The 20,325-nt window shown below is 37.4% G+C and overlaps 1 protein-coding gene across 4 annotated transcripts in view; it reads left to right on the forward strand.

Moving 5' to 3' along the window:
- Positions 1–19,508, forward strand: part of PTPRG (protein tyrosine phosphatase receptor type G) — a 717,269-nt gene extending 697,761 nt beyond the window's left edge. For all 4 annotated transcript variants that reach the window (XM_043587811.1, XM_043587813.1, XM_043587812.1 and 1 more), the window contains 4 exons: positions 524–670; positions 1,415–1,557; positions 14,257–14,392; positions 14,981–19,508. In XM_043587811.1, the coding sequence (XP_043443746.1) occupies positions 524–670; positions 1,415–1,557; positions 14,257–14,392; positions 14,981–15,127 (573 nt within the window). In that variant the 3' untranslated portion in view covers positions 15,128–19,508. The remainder of the gene's footprint in view (positions 1–523; positions 671–1,414; positions 1,558–14,256; positions 14,393–14,980) is intronic.
- Positions 19,509–20,325: the final 817 nt, after the last annotated feature.

Raw genomic sequence — 20,325 nt, forward strand, 5'->3', positions numbered from 1 at the left:
TGAGTCTTGATGTCCTCGTCTGTAAAGACAGATGATAAAAATCCCTCACCTCCCTAGTATATTGTAAAAATTAAGACCACGTTTATGAAATCCCTATGCAAAATGCTAATCAACTGTAGAAATGTTAAGCCACAGGAAGTAACAACTAGGATGTCTTCGTTGCTTAAGCAATTGTGAAATAATATATTAGCCCCAGTTGAGAGATATTCTGTAATACATCATAGTAAACAAGACAGGATCCAAGTCGATTAATTTTAATATGTCCCCTCTAGGGGGAGCATTTTTGGTTGTTACAGTGATGTAGGGAGGCAAGTCTAGAATACGGTTATTATCAATTACAATTTACAGTGACCACTGAACTTGGGATGATTAGAGGGGGATATAATTCTATGTGCCCAAGTTAAAAGGTGACTCGGGAGGTATGGGAAATGACAGACAGGATACATCAATTTGCAAGAAAATTCAAAAACAAATGTTTGACAGCACTGCAGAGGAATTTTTTCTTTGGGGGCGGTTCCCACAGGCAGAAGATGAGTTTGTATACTGGCCAAGTCGAGAAGAATCCATGAACTGTGAGGCCTTTACCGTCACCCTTATCAGCAAAGACAGACTGTGCCTCTCAAATGAAGAACAAATTATCATCCATGACTTTATCCTTGAAGCCACACAGGTAACCTAAAGCTGCCTTTCTCAGTCACAGCCCTACCTGGGCCCTGCATCATCCAAGTAATAACAGAGTAACTTACCACCTCAAGTCGGGCCCAGGCATTTGAGTATGACTTCATTATAAATACGTACACTTCCCTTTTTCCTTCCTTCAAATATTTGCTTTTTCCAGCTGGGTAGATGAAATGTAACCGTTCCTCTGATTGAGCATGCATACAAATAGGTCTGTTGACCTAATTATAAAAACAATATACTAGAGCTCAGTATTTTCTTTGCCACCAGAAATGTAAACATTGCAATGTGTTGCAGATGATAAGTTTTTTTTTTTGTTTTTTTTCTTTTTTTTTTTTTTTTTTTTTTAGTAAACGACATTTTGATGTATAACAACTGCCTTCTTATGGGGTGGATATGAAAGGACGAGGAGGATAAGTTATTATAATTTAAATGATGATTTAACCTCTCATTTTTTTCCTTTCAATTTATAGATAAGATAGAGTAGGATACAAAGTCTCATAATTTATTGGCACTTGCAATTTTGTCACCTGAATGAAACAGAATTTTACTGTTTCACTAACATGACCTGGTCATTTTTTAATGGCAGGCAGGCCTCCCTACTATTTTTCTTCTTACCAGCCCCATTTTGGTTAATGGGGCATTCTTCAATTCTATGCTATCTCAGGAACAAGTTCTAGTCATTAGATTACAGATCTAATGGGCTGGGCTGTGACTTCTGTTGTATTGGTTACAGGATGACTATGTCCTAGAAGTTCGGCACTTCCAGTGTCCCAAATGGCCTAACCCAGATGCCCCCATCAGCAGTACTTTCGAACTTATCAATGTCATCAAGGAAGAGGCCTTAACAAGGGACGGCCCCACCATTGTTCATGATGAGTATGTATCTATTTCTTAATTATAAAATTCAAACATGTTTCTTGTGGAATTGCTATAGGAGTAGAAAGGCAAAGACAGACTCTATCTGCTTGTGACCATTCTGAGTTTTTTCCAGTGTCTACAGGGGCAGGTTGTAGATCTGTTTGAGTTTTAATGTGTCCCACCCTTCCAAGGCTTCAGGTACTCCTGGAGTGTATGTTCTAGAAAGGTGAAAGCACTGTACCAGCCTACAAAAGTACACTTGAAAGCTTTCTGAGGTTTTATGTTTCAAAAACAATTTTAAATTATTTCCATTATTTAAACAATTATTTTTATACCCTACACTGAATTTCAGCAACAATTATTAGGAAAGAAGACTTTTAATTTTTTTTAGAAGGATGTTTGTTTGTTTATTTTGAGAGAGCACGCACACCCAAGTTGGGGGCGGGGCAGAGAATCCCAAGCAGGCTCCACACTGTCAGCCCAGAGCCCGACACTCAACCAGCTGAGCCACCCAGGTGCCCCTAGAAGAAAAATTTTTAAATATGGTTTCATTGATTAGGAGTGAGAAAGTTACTTATTAATGATAAATTTAGAGTTTGCAGTCTGTTTGGACATGGTATTCAAACCTAGATACTTTCCTTCTTACTAAAGTAGAAAGGATCATAGGTAAACTTTATGGTATATGAATATTTGGGGTCAAACGTAATGACTGGCATTGACTTGTAAATCACTTGTGTAATTCCAGATTGTTCAGAATCTCACAGACCTTTAGTTAATGTGGCACCAATTAGGTATCTTCATTTCTGTTTTATTTCCAAGGTAGCTCCTTTCGTCAGCAAACTCTCAGTGCATCCATTACATTCATTAAATCAGCAGCCACTCTGGAAGCATAGATACTAATCAATTTGAAAGTAAAGCTTATGGTTAAGTCTTTCAATTTTTTCTGCAACATGAAGTGACCACAGACTTCCAGTTTAGGTCAACACCTGTACCTCAAATCATGGTTCTCTCTTATTTGAAGAAAGCCATATTAATGGCTGCTTCCAAAGAGTTTTCTGGAGTTTATTTTAGGAAATAATGACTGTTTCAAAGTAACTGGGCAGCCGTTACAGGTCTATGAAAATTTAGGGTATGCAGTTATAGTATAAAATTAAGGCTGCTTCTAGAGATTTTTTTTCCCCACTAATCTGTATTGGCTTTTCAAATACCTTTGGGGTCTGCCAGCTGCTATCAATTCAGACTGAATTCTATTTGTTGCTGCCCAGGTCTGTGATTTTGCTGTTATTTTGTATTCAGGTTCGTAATGGAGCTAAACTTACATTTCCTGGGTAAGGGATGAGGGAAAGAGAAAAAACAGGAACTTGGTACGTCATTTAAAAAGAACTGTTTGATTCTTTTGTCTAGATTCAATTTGGGGATATATTGTCTTACTCAGTGATTTTCATTTTATGCCTCATGCTGAATATGTCACCTCTGAAATTAATCAAATGTAGTTCGCAGGCCCACACAAGAAAAGAGTAAATTAATTCTGAACTAGATCAGCACATAACATGTAGGTGAGCTAGATTAAAAACCTCCTAAAGACATGTGTTCCTGTATCCACTCTTTAGGAGATAAGGGATTCCAGAGAAATTACTTTTCCACATTACTCAAGCAAATTTGAACTATTTAAACACCTGCTAGCAGTAATACAATCTTGTGAACACCAGTTACCTTTCAGTTTCCATCTTACCTACTTTTTGTGCCTCTTAGTATCCCTTCCTGGTGGCTGACAGACACCTCTAATTTAGCATGTCTAAGACCAAACTCATCCTCGCAGCCTGCCTCCAGCCACTGAGTTGTGCAAAGCAGAGCCCTTTTTGTGTGTCCCTTCACCTCCACCTGGCCACGAGTCTTACTGATGTCACCCATTCTTTCAGTACACTTTCCAAATTCCTTTGCAGTCTGGCCAAAGTTTACTCATGCAGCTGTCATCCTAGTCCTCAGTCCATTCCTTCCTGTAGACCACCTTGCCCCTGCAAATGTTACTTCCTTTGAGTGCTCTGTCAGTCAAAGTCATTCTCCTTGAAACTCTTGGTGACTCATCCCAGTGGTCATCATTTATCTTTTAAAAATATTTATTTTGAGAGACACCTCGGGGGGCGGGTGTTGGGAGTGCAGGGAGAGAGAGGATCCCAAGCAGGCTCATGTCAGCACAGAGCCCGATGCCGGGCTCAATCTCGGGAACGGGGAGATCCTGACCCGAGCCGAAATCAAGACTCAGACACTTAACTGACCAAGCCACCCGGGGCGCCCCTAGAGGTAATCATTTAAAATCACTGACAGACATCACATTCTTAGCTGTGCTGTTCTTGTGTATCATGTTGCACCCACTTGTTCACAGGACTGACACCCCCTACACTGCTGACACTGGCAGTAATAACTTATTTGTCCCAGTCTCTACAGAGTGAAGCTTAATGCCTGGCACATAGCAGGTTCCGTGCTTCAGAGTATGATGACCTACAAATGAAGGATACATACATACAATATCCTTAGTGTGAACCTTTCCCAGAGAGCCTTGTGCTTTGCGTTTTGTTTTATCATCATCTTACCTGCTTAAAAATGTTTAAGTGAGCAGGCTTGGAGGCCCAAGTGTTTGCACTTAAGTCAAAGAGTTGAACTTCGAATGCACAAACTAGATATTTATCTGGTCTTCACAGAGATCTCTTAACGCCTACTCTCAGGGCTGTCAGCTGTGTTGTGAGGTGGACGAAGTTCCTAGAAAAATGATCTAAGGATAAAATTCCTCGCCCAAAAGCAAACTGATTGTATCTGAGCACAAGCACCACTTATAAAGGCAAACTGCTTTATTCACAGCATCCTGTATTCAAGATTCAGAGGCTGATCTGTAGCATTACTGTCAAAGTTTTTAAGCAGACCCTATGTTCCTTCCGACAGAAGAGGATTAGAACAAAAGCACAGTTTTTACCATCTTGTGGGACAATAGATTAGACATTCACTCACAGAAAAACAGTTTCTTGTGCAAATAGTTATTCACTCTGCATATACCTCTATCGTCCTATTAGATACCATAGAAGGCTAATTTATTAATAATTCTCAAAGAATGATCCAAGGGCTGCTGGTTGGGAAGGAGGCCCTTCCGGGGAATTCAAAGAGTCAAAACCATTTTCATAATAATACAAAGATACCATTTGCTTTGTTCATTCGCACTCTGACAGCTTCTGTAACAGGTGCTTGCATGGTCTTGTGTTTTGACATTTTCTCAGTTCTAATTTTTCATAAGATAAATAGAGGGGCTATAGCCCAAATAAGCAAGAGCTCTTTGAGTATCACCAGTAATCTTTTAATTTGATCCTGAGATACTCCATAGGAGATGCATAAATATATGGACTGCTTTCTATACCCACTGCTGCAAAGACCCCCAGAAATAATTCTGGTTTTCCTTTGAACCTTACCACTACCCCACTAAGAGGGTAAGTTTGGGATCCCTTCTTCACATAAGAAAAAAATAGGTAGTGTGAAGCTAATGGCCTGCATACACATATATAGTGTCAGAGCCAGGACCAGCTACATAATTTATGGAGCCCTATGGAAAAATTAAGAATTTCCAGATGAAAAGTTTGAGGTCATAAAGTTGCTCACCAGACTTGAGAGAACAGTGGATGTACTCAGAACCTCAACAAAGAAAGAAAAAATACAAAGAAGAACCAATAACTGAAATGAAAAATACACTAGAGGAAATCAACAGCATGTCCTCATACACTAACATTACTGGTATCGGGGTCCCACAAAGAGAACAGAGACAGAAAGGAGCAGAAAACTTCCCTAACCTGGGGACGGAAACACACATATCCAAGTCCCAGAAGCGGAGAGCCTCAAACAAGATGAATAAAGCAAGACACATAATAATAATAAAGATAAATCGAGGATTCTACAAGTATCAAGAGAGAAGCACTAGTTATTTACAAAGGAAAGCTCTCAGCTGATTTTCATCAGAAACGTGCAAGCCAGAAGGAAGTGGCATGATATATTCAAAGTGTAGAAAGGAAAAAAACCCATAACCAAGAATACTATACCCACTTACCATTCACAGTTGAAGAAGAGATACAGCATTTACCACACAAAAATTAAATGAGCTCATCACCACTAATCCAGCCTCAGAAGAAAATTAAAGACTCCCCTTTGGAAAAGAAAAGGCTGTAAGTAAAAAACTATTTAAAAAAAAAATTCACTAGTAAAACCAACATAGTAAACATAGTAAATCAATCTTAAAACTAGTATAAAGATTAAAAGACCAAAGCAGTAAAATCAATTATATCTTAAAAAAAAAAATTGTCTATTTTGTGACTCCTTTAAGATGTACAATGACATCATATATATATATATATATATATACATATATATATATATACACACACATGGAGAGGATAAGTCAAAGTGCAGTTTTTAGAATGTGTTCAAACTTTAAGCAACCATTGAAATACACTGCTATATATTTAGGATGTTATATATGAACCTTACAGAAACCACAAACCTAAAACCTATAATAGATATAAAAAAGCAGAAAGAAATCAACACATAACACTAAACAAAGTCCTCAGTCACAAGGGAGAAGAGCAAGAGAAGACATAGAAGAACTACAAAAATAACCAGAAAACAATGAACAAAATGACAGTTAAAGTACATACCTCTCAAATAAGTAAGGGGTTTAAGTGCTCCAATCAAAAGACATAGATTAAATGGATAAAAAAACAAGACCCAGATGTTGCCTACAAAAGACTCCCTAAATAGATATACAGACTGAAAGCTAAAGGGATGGAAAAAGATATTCCACAGAAATGAAAAAAAAGAAAAAAAAAAAAAAAGCTGGGGTAGCAGTATTTATAGCAGACAAAATGGACTTTAAAATAAAGAATAGGGGCACCTGGGTGGCTCTGTCAGGTAAGTGTCTGGCTCTTGACTTTGTTCAGTTCAGGTCATGATCTCAAGGTTTGTGAGATGAGGCTCTGCACTCAAGTGCATAGCTTGCTTGGTATTCTCTCTCCCCTTGTCTCTCTCTGCCCCTCCCCTGCTCATGTGCTCTGTTTCTCTCAAAAAAAAAAAAAAAATTTTACAAGGTCAGGACATTACATATGGTAAAATGATCCATCTTTGAAGAGGATACAACAACTGTAAATATCTATGCACCCAACATAGAAGCATCTAAAGGGGGAAATTGATGGTAAGAAAATAGCAGGGAATTTTAACACCCACTTATGTCAATGGATAGATCATCCAGATCGAAAATTAATAAGGAAACACTGGCCTTGAACAAGACATTAGACCAGATGGATTTAACAGATACATACAGAACATTCCATCCAAAACAGCATAATACACATTCTTTTCAAGTACAGATGGGACTATTCTCCAGGATCACATATTAGGCCATTAAGCAAATCTCCATAAATTTAAGAAGACTGTAATCACATCAAGCATTTTTTCTGACCATAATAGTATGAAACTAGAAATAAATTACAAGAAAACCTGGAAAAAATACAAATATATGGAGGATAAATAACATGCTATTAAACAACCAATGTCTCAATGAAGAAATCCAAGAGGAAATTAAAAAATACCTGGAGGCAAATGAACACGCAAAATCTTTTGAGATGTGGCAAAAGCAGTTCTAAGAAGGAAATTTATAGCAATACAGGCCTACCTCAAGAAATAAAACTCTCAAGCAGTCTATCCTTAGGAACCTAAAGGAACTAGAAAAAGAAGAACAAACAGAGCCAAAATTTAGGAGAAGAAAAGAAAAAAGATCAGAGTAGAAATAAATGGAGACTAAAAAAACCATAGAAAATATCAACGAAGGGGCGCCTGGATGGCTCAGTTGGCATCCCACTCGGTTTCAGCTCAGGTCATGATCTCATGAGTTCATGGGTTTGAGGCCCCACAGTGGACTCTGCGCTGGCAACACAGAGCCTGCTTGGGATTCTCACTCTCACCTTCTCTCTCTGCCACTCTCACAATAAACAAATAAGCTTAAAAAAAAAAAATCAATGAAACCAAGACCTGGTTCTTTGAAAAGATAAGCAAGACTAAGAAACTTTTAACCAGACTTCTCAAGAAAGAAAGCAGACTGAAATAACATTACAAATGGAAAAGAAGTTACAGCCAACACCAAGGAAATACAAAGGATAATGAGAGTGTACTATTAAAAATTCTAAGCTAACAAGTTAGACAAACCTAGAAGAAATGGAAAAAATAAATCCGTGCAGCCACTATGTAAAACAGCGCCGAAGCTACTCAACAAAGTAAAACTAGAAATACCATATGATCAGTAATTCCATTTATGGGCATTTATCAGAAGAAAACAAAAACACTAATTGAAAAGGAGGCATGCACCCCTATGTTCACTGCAGTGGTATTTACAATAATAATACATAAGAAATCTAAATGTCCGTAAATAGATGAGTGGATACAGAAAATGTGATGTATGTATACAATGGAATATTACTCAGGCATTAAAAAAAAAAAAAGAAATCACATCAACATGGGTAGAACTAGAATGTATCGGGTAAGTGCAGTAATCAGATAAAGACAAATACAAGTGATTTCACTTCTATGTGGAATCTTAAATAAAAACAAAGAACAGAAGTAAACTAACATAAACAGAACAAACTGGTGATTGTCAGTAGTAGGGAGAGGGGTGAAATAGGTGAAGGGGGTTAGTAACTACAGACTTCCAGTTATAAATAAATCACAGAGATGACAAGTATAGCATAGGAAATATACTTAATAATGTAATAACTTGGGTCACTATCATGGTGAATATTTCATAACATACATACTTGTCAAATCATTGTTACACACCTGAAACTAATACGGTCTATCAACTATACTTCAGTAAAAAAAAGTTCCAGATGGCAACAGCACAGCATTAAACTAAGCGCAGGACTCTTGTGAGCAGGAGACCCGTCAGACCGTAGCCAGGAAGCTGGCCCTGACTGCAGTCAGATCCAGATCTATCTAATCCTGCTGGTTAACACTGCCTCCCACTGGTTGTCACAGGAAGCACTCTGGCATTCATGTCCCTCAGTTCTAGAGACCATGTTTCCCTACTTTATTTTCTCATTCACTTCCAAAGTTTTAAATTTTTTTTAAGTACTATTTTAGAGAGAGATTGGGGGAGGGGACAGAGAGAGAGAATCTCAAGCAGTCTCCAGGCTCACTGAGGAACCCGGTATGGGGTTCAGTCCTACGACCCTGAGACCACAACCTGACCTGAAATCAAGATTCGGACACTCAAGCAACTTAGCCACGCAGGCACTCCCCAAAGTGTTAATTTCTTAAAGTGCTGTGGAAGGCTTTCATGTTGCCTTGATTCCCCCGGACCGCTGCATATTCAAGCTTTAACTCTGTTTTCCTTTTTGCCCTAATGATTTCTACGGGAAGCTTTAGTTTCTTCATAGTGACAGAGTTATAACTCTGGATTGTATTTTTGGTTATGATTTTTAAAACTTTTTTTTTAATGTTTATTGGAGCAATAAAGTGATTGTTAAAACCTCTTAAAAGCGAAGGTACAATAATTATATGGAAGAGTAAAAAATATAATTAAGTGGGCAGAGGTATTATACACACTGACAATACAAGGAATCCCACTGTGGTTTAAAATGAATATAGAGCACTTACCATTAGTGTACATCAGGAACTTCAAGGACTTCTATTTCTTTGAGGTATAGGCAAGGAAAGATGAAAACACATTTTGCTTTCTTCTTAACTGCACTAAATAAACATTCCTCTCAATGGGGCCCTTTGAGAATAGGCAAACAGTGAATCTGTACACTACTCTTGTTTTATATATGTTATAAAATTACTAGTATCACTTTTTCACCAAGTTCTTATACTCTGAAGGGCAAATCCATGAAACTCAATAAATATCCTCTAATTCTATCTAATTCCTAATCTGAGAATGGCCTCTATTTTTTCAGTCTTTACCCTTTCACTATCATGTTTGGCATGTAGAAAATATTTAAATGATCTGTGGATTTGATTAATTTGACTTAGTTTCTGGTCCTGTTTGAAATCTTACTGTGTAGGTGCTTCCTTTTAATTTAGGTGCTTATTTAAGAGTGGCTAAATCTAAGAAAGGCAATCCAAGGACAGGCGAGAGTACATCCACATAGAGTACACACTATAATAAGATATGTAATACGGGACTTTTCTATCTGAAAGGCTATGGAGAGCTTTAACAAAGAGATTGGTTTGGGGGACAGGGGGAGGTTGGGGAAAGGGTCCCGAGTCTAACAGTTTCACTGGAACATATTAAGCAAAGGTTAGATTTTGGTCCTACTGGAAAAAATAATAATTAGTACAGAGGATTAAAAAAAAAAACGCTAGTCATGCTAAATAAGAAGGTAAACTGAGTACAATTTAGAATCTGCGGAAAGTTAACATAATGATCAAAGCAAGAAGAACAACAACAAAGTGTAAATCAGTTACTGGACCAGTTACAATAGAACACATGCTCAGAGATCTAACAGAAGACTAGGACATTAACCAGAAACATGTATAATCAAACAGGAACAAATGAGAGAGTCCAAGATAGGGGAAAAACAAGAGACAGGCTAGTAGTAGTAGAATGGACAGAAGTGAAATCAAACTTAGTTACGGACTAGATAGGTGAGTTCTAACATACGTCTCAGAAGTGATCCATGTTGACAAAAGAGATTAAAGAAATAACGGCTGAGATTTTCTAAGAACTTAAGTCTCATAAAACATACAGTTTTGGAAAATGGTGAAGAAAAAGTAGGGAGGGCATAAATTGCCATTGGGAAGAAAAGCATCTACCATGTATCTGCAGTTACACTCAAAATATTTGGTAACTGTTCATTTGCTGAGGTGTGATAATGTTTATATATATATTTTTTAATTTTATCTTTTATACTAAAATATTAATGAATAAAATACCTGGGATTTACTTCAAAGGATATGCAGGAAGAAGTAGATGTGAAAAAAGATTGGCCATGAGCCAGTGACGGCTGTAATTGAGTAATGACTACACTACATCAAAGTTACAGTACTTTCAAGTGTTTGATGTTTTCTAATAATAAAAGGTTAAAATAGAAATATTTTTAAATAAACACTTGAAATTGTTTATACCAATACATGTTTAAGTCTCAATAATAAGTATAATAAATGGTGTTTACTGAACATATTGTATATACTAGCTTCTATTATGAGCCATTAACATGTATCAGCTCAAACTAAACTCGTCTGGCAAACTGTGAGGCCTTGGCCAGTTACGTCACTGGAACGTACCTTGTTTCTTCAGCTTTGGAAGGGGAATAACAACGGTCATAGCACAGGATTATTGTGACGATTAAGTTGGTACACTTAACACCTGTAAGAGATCCTGGCACATAGTAAGAGCATAACACACCTTAGTGATCACCAAGAACTGAATAAACAGACGAGTTCCCAAACTGTTAAGGCCCACCAAGTCCTCACTAGGCTATACTTAAACAGTAACAAACACAAGAGATTTAATGTAACCTTGATTAAAAAAAAAAAAAAGAACACCAGAATGGAAAAGTATAGGCCAATCTTACTTATTTGATTATGGGTACAAAAATCTAAATAAAATACTGTCAAAATCCAGTATGTTGGATTAAAAGAAATATGTATCATTAAAAGTAAGATGGTTTCATGTATCATGAAAAGGGTGTAGAGCTGGTTAAGTGTTACCACTGCTCTCTCAAGTGAATTCAGGGCATTATTAAAGGAATTGCTAAAAGAGTCAATAGGTGTTGGGAAGCACAGGATAAAATAACATTCACTCGTGATCTCCCTCCCCAAAAGAAAACACTCTTAGCAAACAAAGTCGCAAGTATCTTCTTTAACTTGATAAATGTTATTTATCAGAAGCCCACAGCAAACATCTTTATTTAACACGAAACACTTAGGGGCTTTACCATGAAAGACAACAATATGAGACCCCCGTGCAGTGTTACAATGCACAACTACCGGGTCCTAGCCAATGCAATAAAAGCAAAAGATGTAAGAAATACAAAAGCTGAAAAGAGACAAAACTAACATTATTGGCAGATAAAGATGAAGCCAACTTCCTAGATAATCCACAAATTATTAGAACTTAAAAAGAGTTCTGCATGGCAGGATACAAGTTCACCATGTGAAAATCACTAATGTTCCTATGTATCAACTGAAACCAAACAAAAGATCATAAAAAGAGGCCATTCTTAGGAGTGACAGACTCTAAAAAGGCACCTAGAAATTACCCTAAAATGAAACTGGCAAAGACAATGAAGGAAACTGTAAAATGTAAATGATAACTACAAAAGACCTGAAAAAGGGAGAAAAGATATCATGTTCATGAACAGAAAAACTCAAAAAGAGGTTACTGTCCTCTAACCAATCTATGTATTGAGGGCAAACCAAGCAAAACCCCAGTAAAACTTTTTGTGTTCCTTGAGCATTCAGTTTCAAGACTAATATGAAACAGGACAGGAAGGAATCATGGAGTAGAGGTATTTGGAAATGAGTGTACAAGTAAAAATGAAAATACAGATGTTTGAAGCACAAAAAAAACATGAAACAATGAATGTAGAGACAGCCAAGACTACAGGAACTTGCTCTTTCGGATGTCAGAACATTAAAAATCTATAGGAGTTAAATGTAGGGAAATACAAAAAATAGATTAAAGGGCCAAACAGATTTCAGAAACTATATGACAATTTAGTATTTGATACAAAGGAAACTCAATGAGAAAAGAGGAGACTATCCAATAAAAAAAAAGTCATCCATTAGAAAAATAAGTAAAATCAGATCATAACCTTATACCAAAATAGGATTCAGATGAAATATACAATGAAATGTAAAAAATAAAAATAGAAAAATGTAGGAGAATGTTTTTAAAGTGCTGAGTTAGAAAAAGCATTCTCAAGATTCCAAAAAAGCCAAAAATAAAAGATGAAGCCATTTGATTACATGTAACAAAAGTACCTATAAACAATGTTAAGGGAAACTGAGACACTGGAAGAAATATTTACAACCTATGCTACAAATAACAGAGAGCTAAGAGAAATGGCCAAAGTATATTAACACACAATTTCAGAAGAGGAAACACAGGCCATAAACACAAAAGATTCTCAAACTTCCTGGTAATCAAGAAAATGCAAATTAAACTAACATTAGGATACAATTTTTCACCCATCAGATTAGGAGAAGCTAAAATGACGAGAAGATGGGGGCACCTGGGTAGCTCAGTCAGTTAAGCATCCAACTCCCTATTTCAGCTCAGGTCATAATCTCACAGTTTGTGAGTTCAAGCCCCATGTCAGATTCTGTGTCAACGGCGTAGAGCCTGCTTGGGATTCTCTCTCTCCCTCTCCCCCATCCCGTCTTCACTCTCTCGATCTCAAAATAAATAAACTTTAAAAAAATTCAAATAAAGTGATGTCAGAGAAACAAGTATTCTCATGCTGGGAGGGGGATAAACCGGTAACAACCACTACGAGAGAAACATTGCAGTATCTTTAAAACTAAAAATGGGCATATCTGTGAGCCAGTTTTTCTACTCATGGTAATTCCACTGGTATGCCCAAGATACGAACCATGTAAATGCCCACCTACAGGGAAGTCAGCGAGTCCAGTATGCATACAGCACAGAAGTAATGAACCAGACTGAAATGTACCAACAAACTGGACTCTGGGCGACTGGACCTAAATGTAGAACAGTTTTTACCTCTAGCTAGCTGACCTCTATAGTTGGGAGCTTTGGTCTGATTTGTATTAAAGATGTAAAACATCTGTAATGTTTCAATTTCATATAACGATAAACTCAGAAACTGCACATAAACTGCACTATAAACTGCACATTTAATAGTTTTTAATAGAACAGTGGGCACAAGCCATATAAATATGCAAGCCATATAAATTCTAGTTTCATTTCTACCAGCATCATCACCTGGAACAATTCATTCAATCCCTGTGTTTTCTTAACACTAATGTGCCACCAGAGGTTCCTGGAAAAAAATGGGATTTCCATTCTAAATGTGTGTGTGTGTGTGTGTGTGTGTGTGTGTGTGTGTGTGAGAGAGAGAGAGAGAGAGAGAGAGACTGTGTGTGTCAAAAACAACCATATTTTTCCAAGACTTTTATCAGAGGTACTCTGGCAAAATCCCACTTCAGTGCCAAAAACAATGACCTAATGTGAAATTCATTTTGAAACTTTTCTGACTGCATTTTGAGCCACACATTTCAAGTCACGTTTTTTAAGTTTGATTTAGCTGGGTTTTTTGGGGGGGGAGGTGGGGGGATATTTTTTTTTTCAGATCCTTTCCCTACCTCTGCACATCCAGGAGCTTGTAGTTAGGGTTCTCGTATTTTTCCCACCTGATCCCCAGCATTAAGTCTTCTATAGCTATCCCCAGTCTAATTTTAAACCTCTGATTTCATCTGGAGTATCAAGCTGAGCATCTGATAAGCCAGTTTGGGAGCTTTCACATTCATGAATAAATGGCACCTTGGTGCTAGTCTCTACATCTTCTCCCCCTGTCCAGCATCTCACTGATTTCAAGAAGAGAGGTCACTGCAGTCCGTGTGCGGACTATGCAAACATATGCCACCATACAAATATATGGTGTTAATTTCATTCCAGTAAATTTAATCCCTAAGCAAATCTGAAATAGCATTTTTTTTTTTCTCCCCAAGGTATGGAGCAGTTTCAGCAGGAATGCTGTGTGCCCTTACCACCCTGTCCCAGCAACTGGAGAATGAAAATGCTGTGGATGTTTTCCAGGTTGCAAAAATGATCAATCTTATGAGGCCTGGAGTATTCACAGACATTGTAAGTACTTTGCTTCTTTGTGAAACCTGTTCCTCCATCAACCGAAACTCAGGCAAACACTTGAATTAGAGCAGCGGTTGTCAGTGAGGGGTGGTTTTGCCCCGCCTCCCTGCCCCCAGGGGATGTTTGGCAACATCTGGAGACTTTTTTTTTTTTGGTCGTCACAACTGGCGATGAAGACCAGTGCTCTGGCACCGACTGAGCAGAGCCCAGGGAAGCTGCTAAACATCTTGGCACGCAGCAGACACACCTCTCCAACAAAGAATCATCTTCCTGAAAACATCATTAGTGTTGAGAGTGAGAAACTCTGCTTTCTAGAGTATGGTATTCTCCAGTGCTAGCACAGGGATATTCCATTCTCTTAATTCACTGTCTGTACTGAGAATGAGTTCCCAACTAACAACAAAGTGACATGCAGAAGGCAAAGGTCTCCACTATGAAAGGATTCAAGTCATTTTTTAAAGTTTCTTAGCATAAATGTATATTCTTGTTTTTTTATAATTACCTTTTTAAAAAATTGGTCTTTCTACCTTAGATGAAATGACTAAGCTGTTCTTTGTCTCAAACTGTCTTCTCCTTGTTTTTCAGGAACAATACCAGTTTGTCTATAAAGCAATGCTCAGCCTGGTCAGCACTAAAGAAAATGGAAATGGTCCCATGACAGTGGACAAAAATGGTGCTGTTCTCATTGCAGATGAATCAGACCCTGCCGAGAGCATGGAATCTCTAGTGTGATTGGAATCCCGAACGGGCACTTAATTTGTAAAACTTCTGAAGACTGAGAACTTTTTTGAGGCCTTTTTTGCCAGACTCTAGGTTATACAATAACCCAGTTACTTTTTTACACTGATAAAAGTTTTGATATTTATTTTTTGCCATTTTATGTCTTAATGGTATCCTACTGAGCATTTGCACCTCTGTTCATTTCACACAGTGAAACGCAATTTTACCTAGTTTGCACTATATGATCAGTGTTACTGCCTATAATCTAATCCTAAAGCAAGCCCTGATGTGACATTCCATGAGAACACACATGCTACTTTTTAGTTCAGTACAGTGAAGGTTTTGTCAGGACAGTGGATCTTGGTTTTTTTATTATTATTGCGAAAGCAGCTGCATCCTCCTAGCAGGCAATGCTGAGCTTTTCCTCGGTCCTCTCCTCTGTTTGTTTTAGGCACTGCTCAATACTGTCTGCCTTCTGTACTTTAATGGAGTGGATGGGCATTGTTTTCTTGTAAAGAATAGCAGGTTCCTGGGAGCTGCTGAGACAGTCTGTTAACCTCATGGCCTTGAAACAGTTCCGTTTATGACGGTAAAGGTATCCATTAAGAAATTAGAAGGCTTAAGAGCTTTATGTGAACATCACTTATTAGTTGAAGTTATATTCATAGCTTAAAAAAAATTCCCCAACTGTGTCAAAATAAAGGATATCTCTGTATTACAGTTTTCACAGTAGCTATGTGGACGGTGTGTGTTATTTCCATCTTGACCCTCTGAAATAGCTACACCCTGCAGTCAGGGCTATCTTTTACAATAGGGATATGGCAATAGTTTACACATCTCCACTATCCCTTTAGTAACTCTCCATTAATGCTTCTTGGTTTCTAATACCATACATCATGGCAGGTAGAACAATGAAAATTTCTGCAGGTGTGTAACTTTGAAATTAGCCCTCTAAAATATCCCTATTACTCGTTTAGCACTCTAATAAAAACTACCTAAATAGTTAACATTCTTTTCTTTCCTTTTTTGCCAAATATTTCCTGATAAATTCCATGATGACATATATTCTTGTACTTAGGATAAAACTGAAAATACTTTATTAGCAAAAGTCTTAGGACTATGTAGATTCCCACACATGGAGAAGTCTGATTTGGAGAGATGAAATCAGAATCTTGAATAAAAGAGGATATGGACATTTTCAAATAGATTTTCAAAGACGGGGATGGCTTGGTGTGGTTTAGCCCCCAGAGCAGACACAATTCCCTCAAAGAGGCTAATAATCATTACACAGAGTCCAAGGAACTTATCTGATCTAGCCTCTGGAGCCATATTCACCCTGCCGTAAGTACACAATTGGGAAATTAGAAGCATTAATAAGAAATTTCAGTTCAGTTAGAAAAATAAGCTCCTTACTGAGATCTGTTCTATTACGTATTTGTGTTTACGGGATGACTTCTGTTAGAAGTGAAGTCATCACCAGAACTGGGCGTGTCAAGAAGAAAAGAGTTTTGGTTAATTTTTATGTCAATAAACTTCAACAACAACTCCATACTGGCTACTATCATACTATCTGGGTAGGTTCTGTGACATTAATGATAATCAGCGCTGAGGTTCTCTTTCTCTTAAGTTGGCTTTCTGTGAAGTCTGTCAGAGTGGTGCTGAGGAAGCAAAGCCACTAAGGAGAGGCTACCGGCCAAGTTTGGGAGTTCCGATGCATAGGCCAGGTTGATGGCGTTTTCATGAACTGTGTCACTTGCCAGGGTTAATCTCATGTTTTCATCACATAAATTCTACAACATGGCAATAGTCCACTGTTCACAAACCATGTAGGTGAGGCTTAAGGAAAGGTGCGCAAGTGAGCGAAGTCGCTAAACTGTACGTGCTACAGGAAAGAACACCTCTGCGGCCCCTCCGCTGCCGTCAGAGGTAACACCAGGAAGCTCTATCTACACAGAAGGAGAGAAGCTTGAACACAGAAACACCACAGCTGCTGGAAGGCTGAGGGGAATCAGGAAGGGCAAGGTTGCAGATCATGGCAAGAGCTAGATCCTTTTCAGTCAATCAAGCAGATTATACTGAATTTATATAGAGCATTGATAGGAGTGAACTCTTTTTTAGTAGTTGGCACAGGTTTGGCTGTGAGAAGTAATGTTGGGGTTCATGGTCCCTTGGTAATTTTTTCTGAGACAAGTGAACACTGCTTAGAAAACAGCACGTGTTTCCTTCTGTGCTATTTATAAAGGGCTCAATTCGTGAAAACCGTTAAGTTCCAACACAATTCTGTGACCATTTCTTACATGGGTATCGTAGTTATAATAAAAGAAAGATCGCGAGTAAACAGAAGCATTGAAAAGGGTGGCTTGAAGTTCTCAGAGAAATTGTGTGTCTATAGTGGGCTTGAGCCAAAGTCTGCAAATCCTCACACACTGGAACATGAGCAGTTGCTGTTTGCCCATCTTGCCTAAGTGGTCCAAACACACTTCAGTGAGGACAGCTCTGTTCAGCAGTTCTTTCCTCACTTGCCCCAGAGGGTGTATCCTGAATATGATCCTTCATTTGTTATCAGTAGAAATATGCTTGCATCTTTCCAGAGGCAGAGAGTTTCAAAGATGGTGTTTTGTTTGAGACATGAACACACTGCTTAACTACACAACAAGGTTATTACCATTTGCACTCAGGGGGAAAGGAAATAGCTATTGCAAACGATCATGTGCTATTTTATAAAATAAGCTGGTGGGTGTATGAATTTAGCTCTAGGTGAACAGAATGCACACATCATACAACACTGGACTGCAGTGATCAGAACAAGTGGCCATACTGGGCATCAGAGGAGACCCCTTACTGGCATCAGGAGAACTCTTTTTGCATCCAAAAGCAACAATGTCTTCTTTCATATACGCGTGTGTTAAAAAGTTAACTTCTGAATTTCAAAAGTAAGATCATTGAATTGGTTTTCCTAAATTTTTATGCCTTGGAGCTTTAAGAGTCTATTTCAAGTTGAAGAGTCCAGCACGGTCAGAGAAGTTGATGGTGTTCAAGGTTTGGCTGTTGGAAATTTTAGCCCAGAGTGACATACTGAAATCAACAAATAACCTTAATTATTTTATAATGACACAGCACAACTGCCTTGTTAGGAATTTTTTTCTTAAAATGCATATATATTTAAAAATTAAAATATAGATACCAATTTACCAAAGATACATATTACTAATTCTAAGCAAAAAATAAACCCAAACTCATCACAATTTAAGAAATAATAATCAAAATGTAGTTTGTCTTAAGAATTTAGCAATTATACTGGAAAATGCATTTTCAACTCCTGTGTTCTAAAGATTATGTTCAAAAGGTGCCAGTGAATTTTTATATGAAGGGAAAATGCCTGCTTTTTTTTTTTTAAACAGCTATAATTTCACTTACCCCTTTGCGCTTTCCCTTAGTTGCCATTTAACATGCGATACTGGCTTTACTTATCTCTAGAAAGAAGGCATGCTACAAAATAGGAAGGAATTGTACTAATATTTGGCCTCTACTTTGTCTTAGCTGTTAAACTGTTTTTAGTATTTTTGTTAAATATTTGCAAAGGGAAGCATTTTCTACAGAGGATAATTAATTTCAAGAAAAATCTTGAGTTTTAAGAAATAAACATCTCCAGAAAAGGAGACAGCCGATTTTATAAAATGTTGCAACTCTCCAACATTTGGGGTAGTGACTCCTTTTTTGTTAGGACATTTGAAACTAGCAAGCAGCCATTGTTTCTAAAAAAGAAAAAAGAAAAAAAAACCTCAGCCTTCATGTTAATTCATGTTTCTTTCACTTCATTTTGAAATAGCTAAAATCATTAAAACTGTAAATATTTTGTTGCTTGGATAAGCATCTTCTGGAAACTTTGTATCTATGGTATATAATCATAGAATTTTATATTTTCATATAAAGCTAATTTTTTTCTAGTTTCAATTCCGTCATAGTTTTGTTTTGTTTTGTTTTTGTTTTAGTTTTTTGGGTTTTTCTTTGTGGTGGATATGTGAATTCAACTTTCTGTATATTGAAGTAGCAAGAACTATATCTTTGCATTCCAAAAGAATCCAACACGTGTTATTTCTTTGAGGCAGTGATTGTGAAAATTGGGTTTTCTTTCTTAATTCCATTGACCATTTGTGCAATAGGAATTAGACATAATTAGTCACTGAATACATTCGTTGCATTGACCCATTTGGAAAAAGTGACTGTTGTTTTGTTTTGTTTTTTTAATTTGTTCAGGGGGGAGGGGTTTTGTAACCTGAAATTTTTCCCTTTTTTCTTCTGTTTAAAACTATATCAAATCATTCTATTATAGTGTTATTTAATATGTAAATTGTATTGCTATACATAAAATAAAGTATGGTTTTTGATGTAATCATTAGTGCTGAGCATTTCTATGAAAGTTTCTCCAAAAAAATTAAGTTACTAGTCTCCCTTAACAGATAACATTTATTTTACTACCATGAAAACTAAGACAGAGGGTTGGCAGGTATAAATGTAAAGAGTCATCTTCACATAGGCAGCAAACCAAAAGAAATGTCTGTTCTGAATTCTACCTTTCTCAAAGAGTGAAGAATGACAAATGTTTACCTACATATGGAATCAAACTTGATTTGCATTATGAATCTGCTAAGGTGTAAGCAGAATTATTACTTCCTCCAGTATACCAACTAGATTTATAGCAACTTCTACCTCTTATTTACGATGTTGGATGAAGGATGTATCCTGCCAACACTTTTGGAGACTCTATGAGATGTATGTAGGATCCCTACAATCGCTTCTACTTATGAGCAATTTTGATATTTCCAAACAGGGAGGGGTACGCAGGTCTCAAACCTGACGGCTTGGGCCCACCATGCCCCGTGAACTTTCGGTGGGTTCACATCAGGAGCTCAGTACTACCAGGGCCCCCATTTTTCTTTCCACAGACAACAAGAGCTGACGTTTCATTCTCCCTAAGTAACTAGGAATTTAAGAAAAAATATGTTAATCTATTCCAGGGCTCTCTTAGACCAACTCCAGCACAAAATAATGAATCTCTCAGATGATAAAAACCCTAGCCTTGCTCAAATTACACCCTCAGAGACTTAATACTCTGTATCACAGAGCGCAACAGGTCACAAATTGATCGTCTACAGATACAGGTTATTCGGCCCATAATTTTAAAAAGTCACATGAGCGATCTACCAACA

This window comes from Prionailurus bengalensis, chromosome A2, assembly GCF_016509475.1.
Source record: "Prionailurus bengalensis isolate Pbe53 chromosome A2, Fcat_Pben_1.1_paternal_pri, whole genome shotgun sequence".
Lineage (NCBI taxonomy): Eukaryota > Metazoa > Chordata > Mammalia > Carnivora > Felidae > Prionailurus > Prionailurus bengalensis.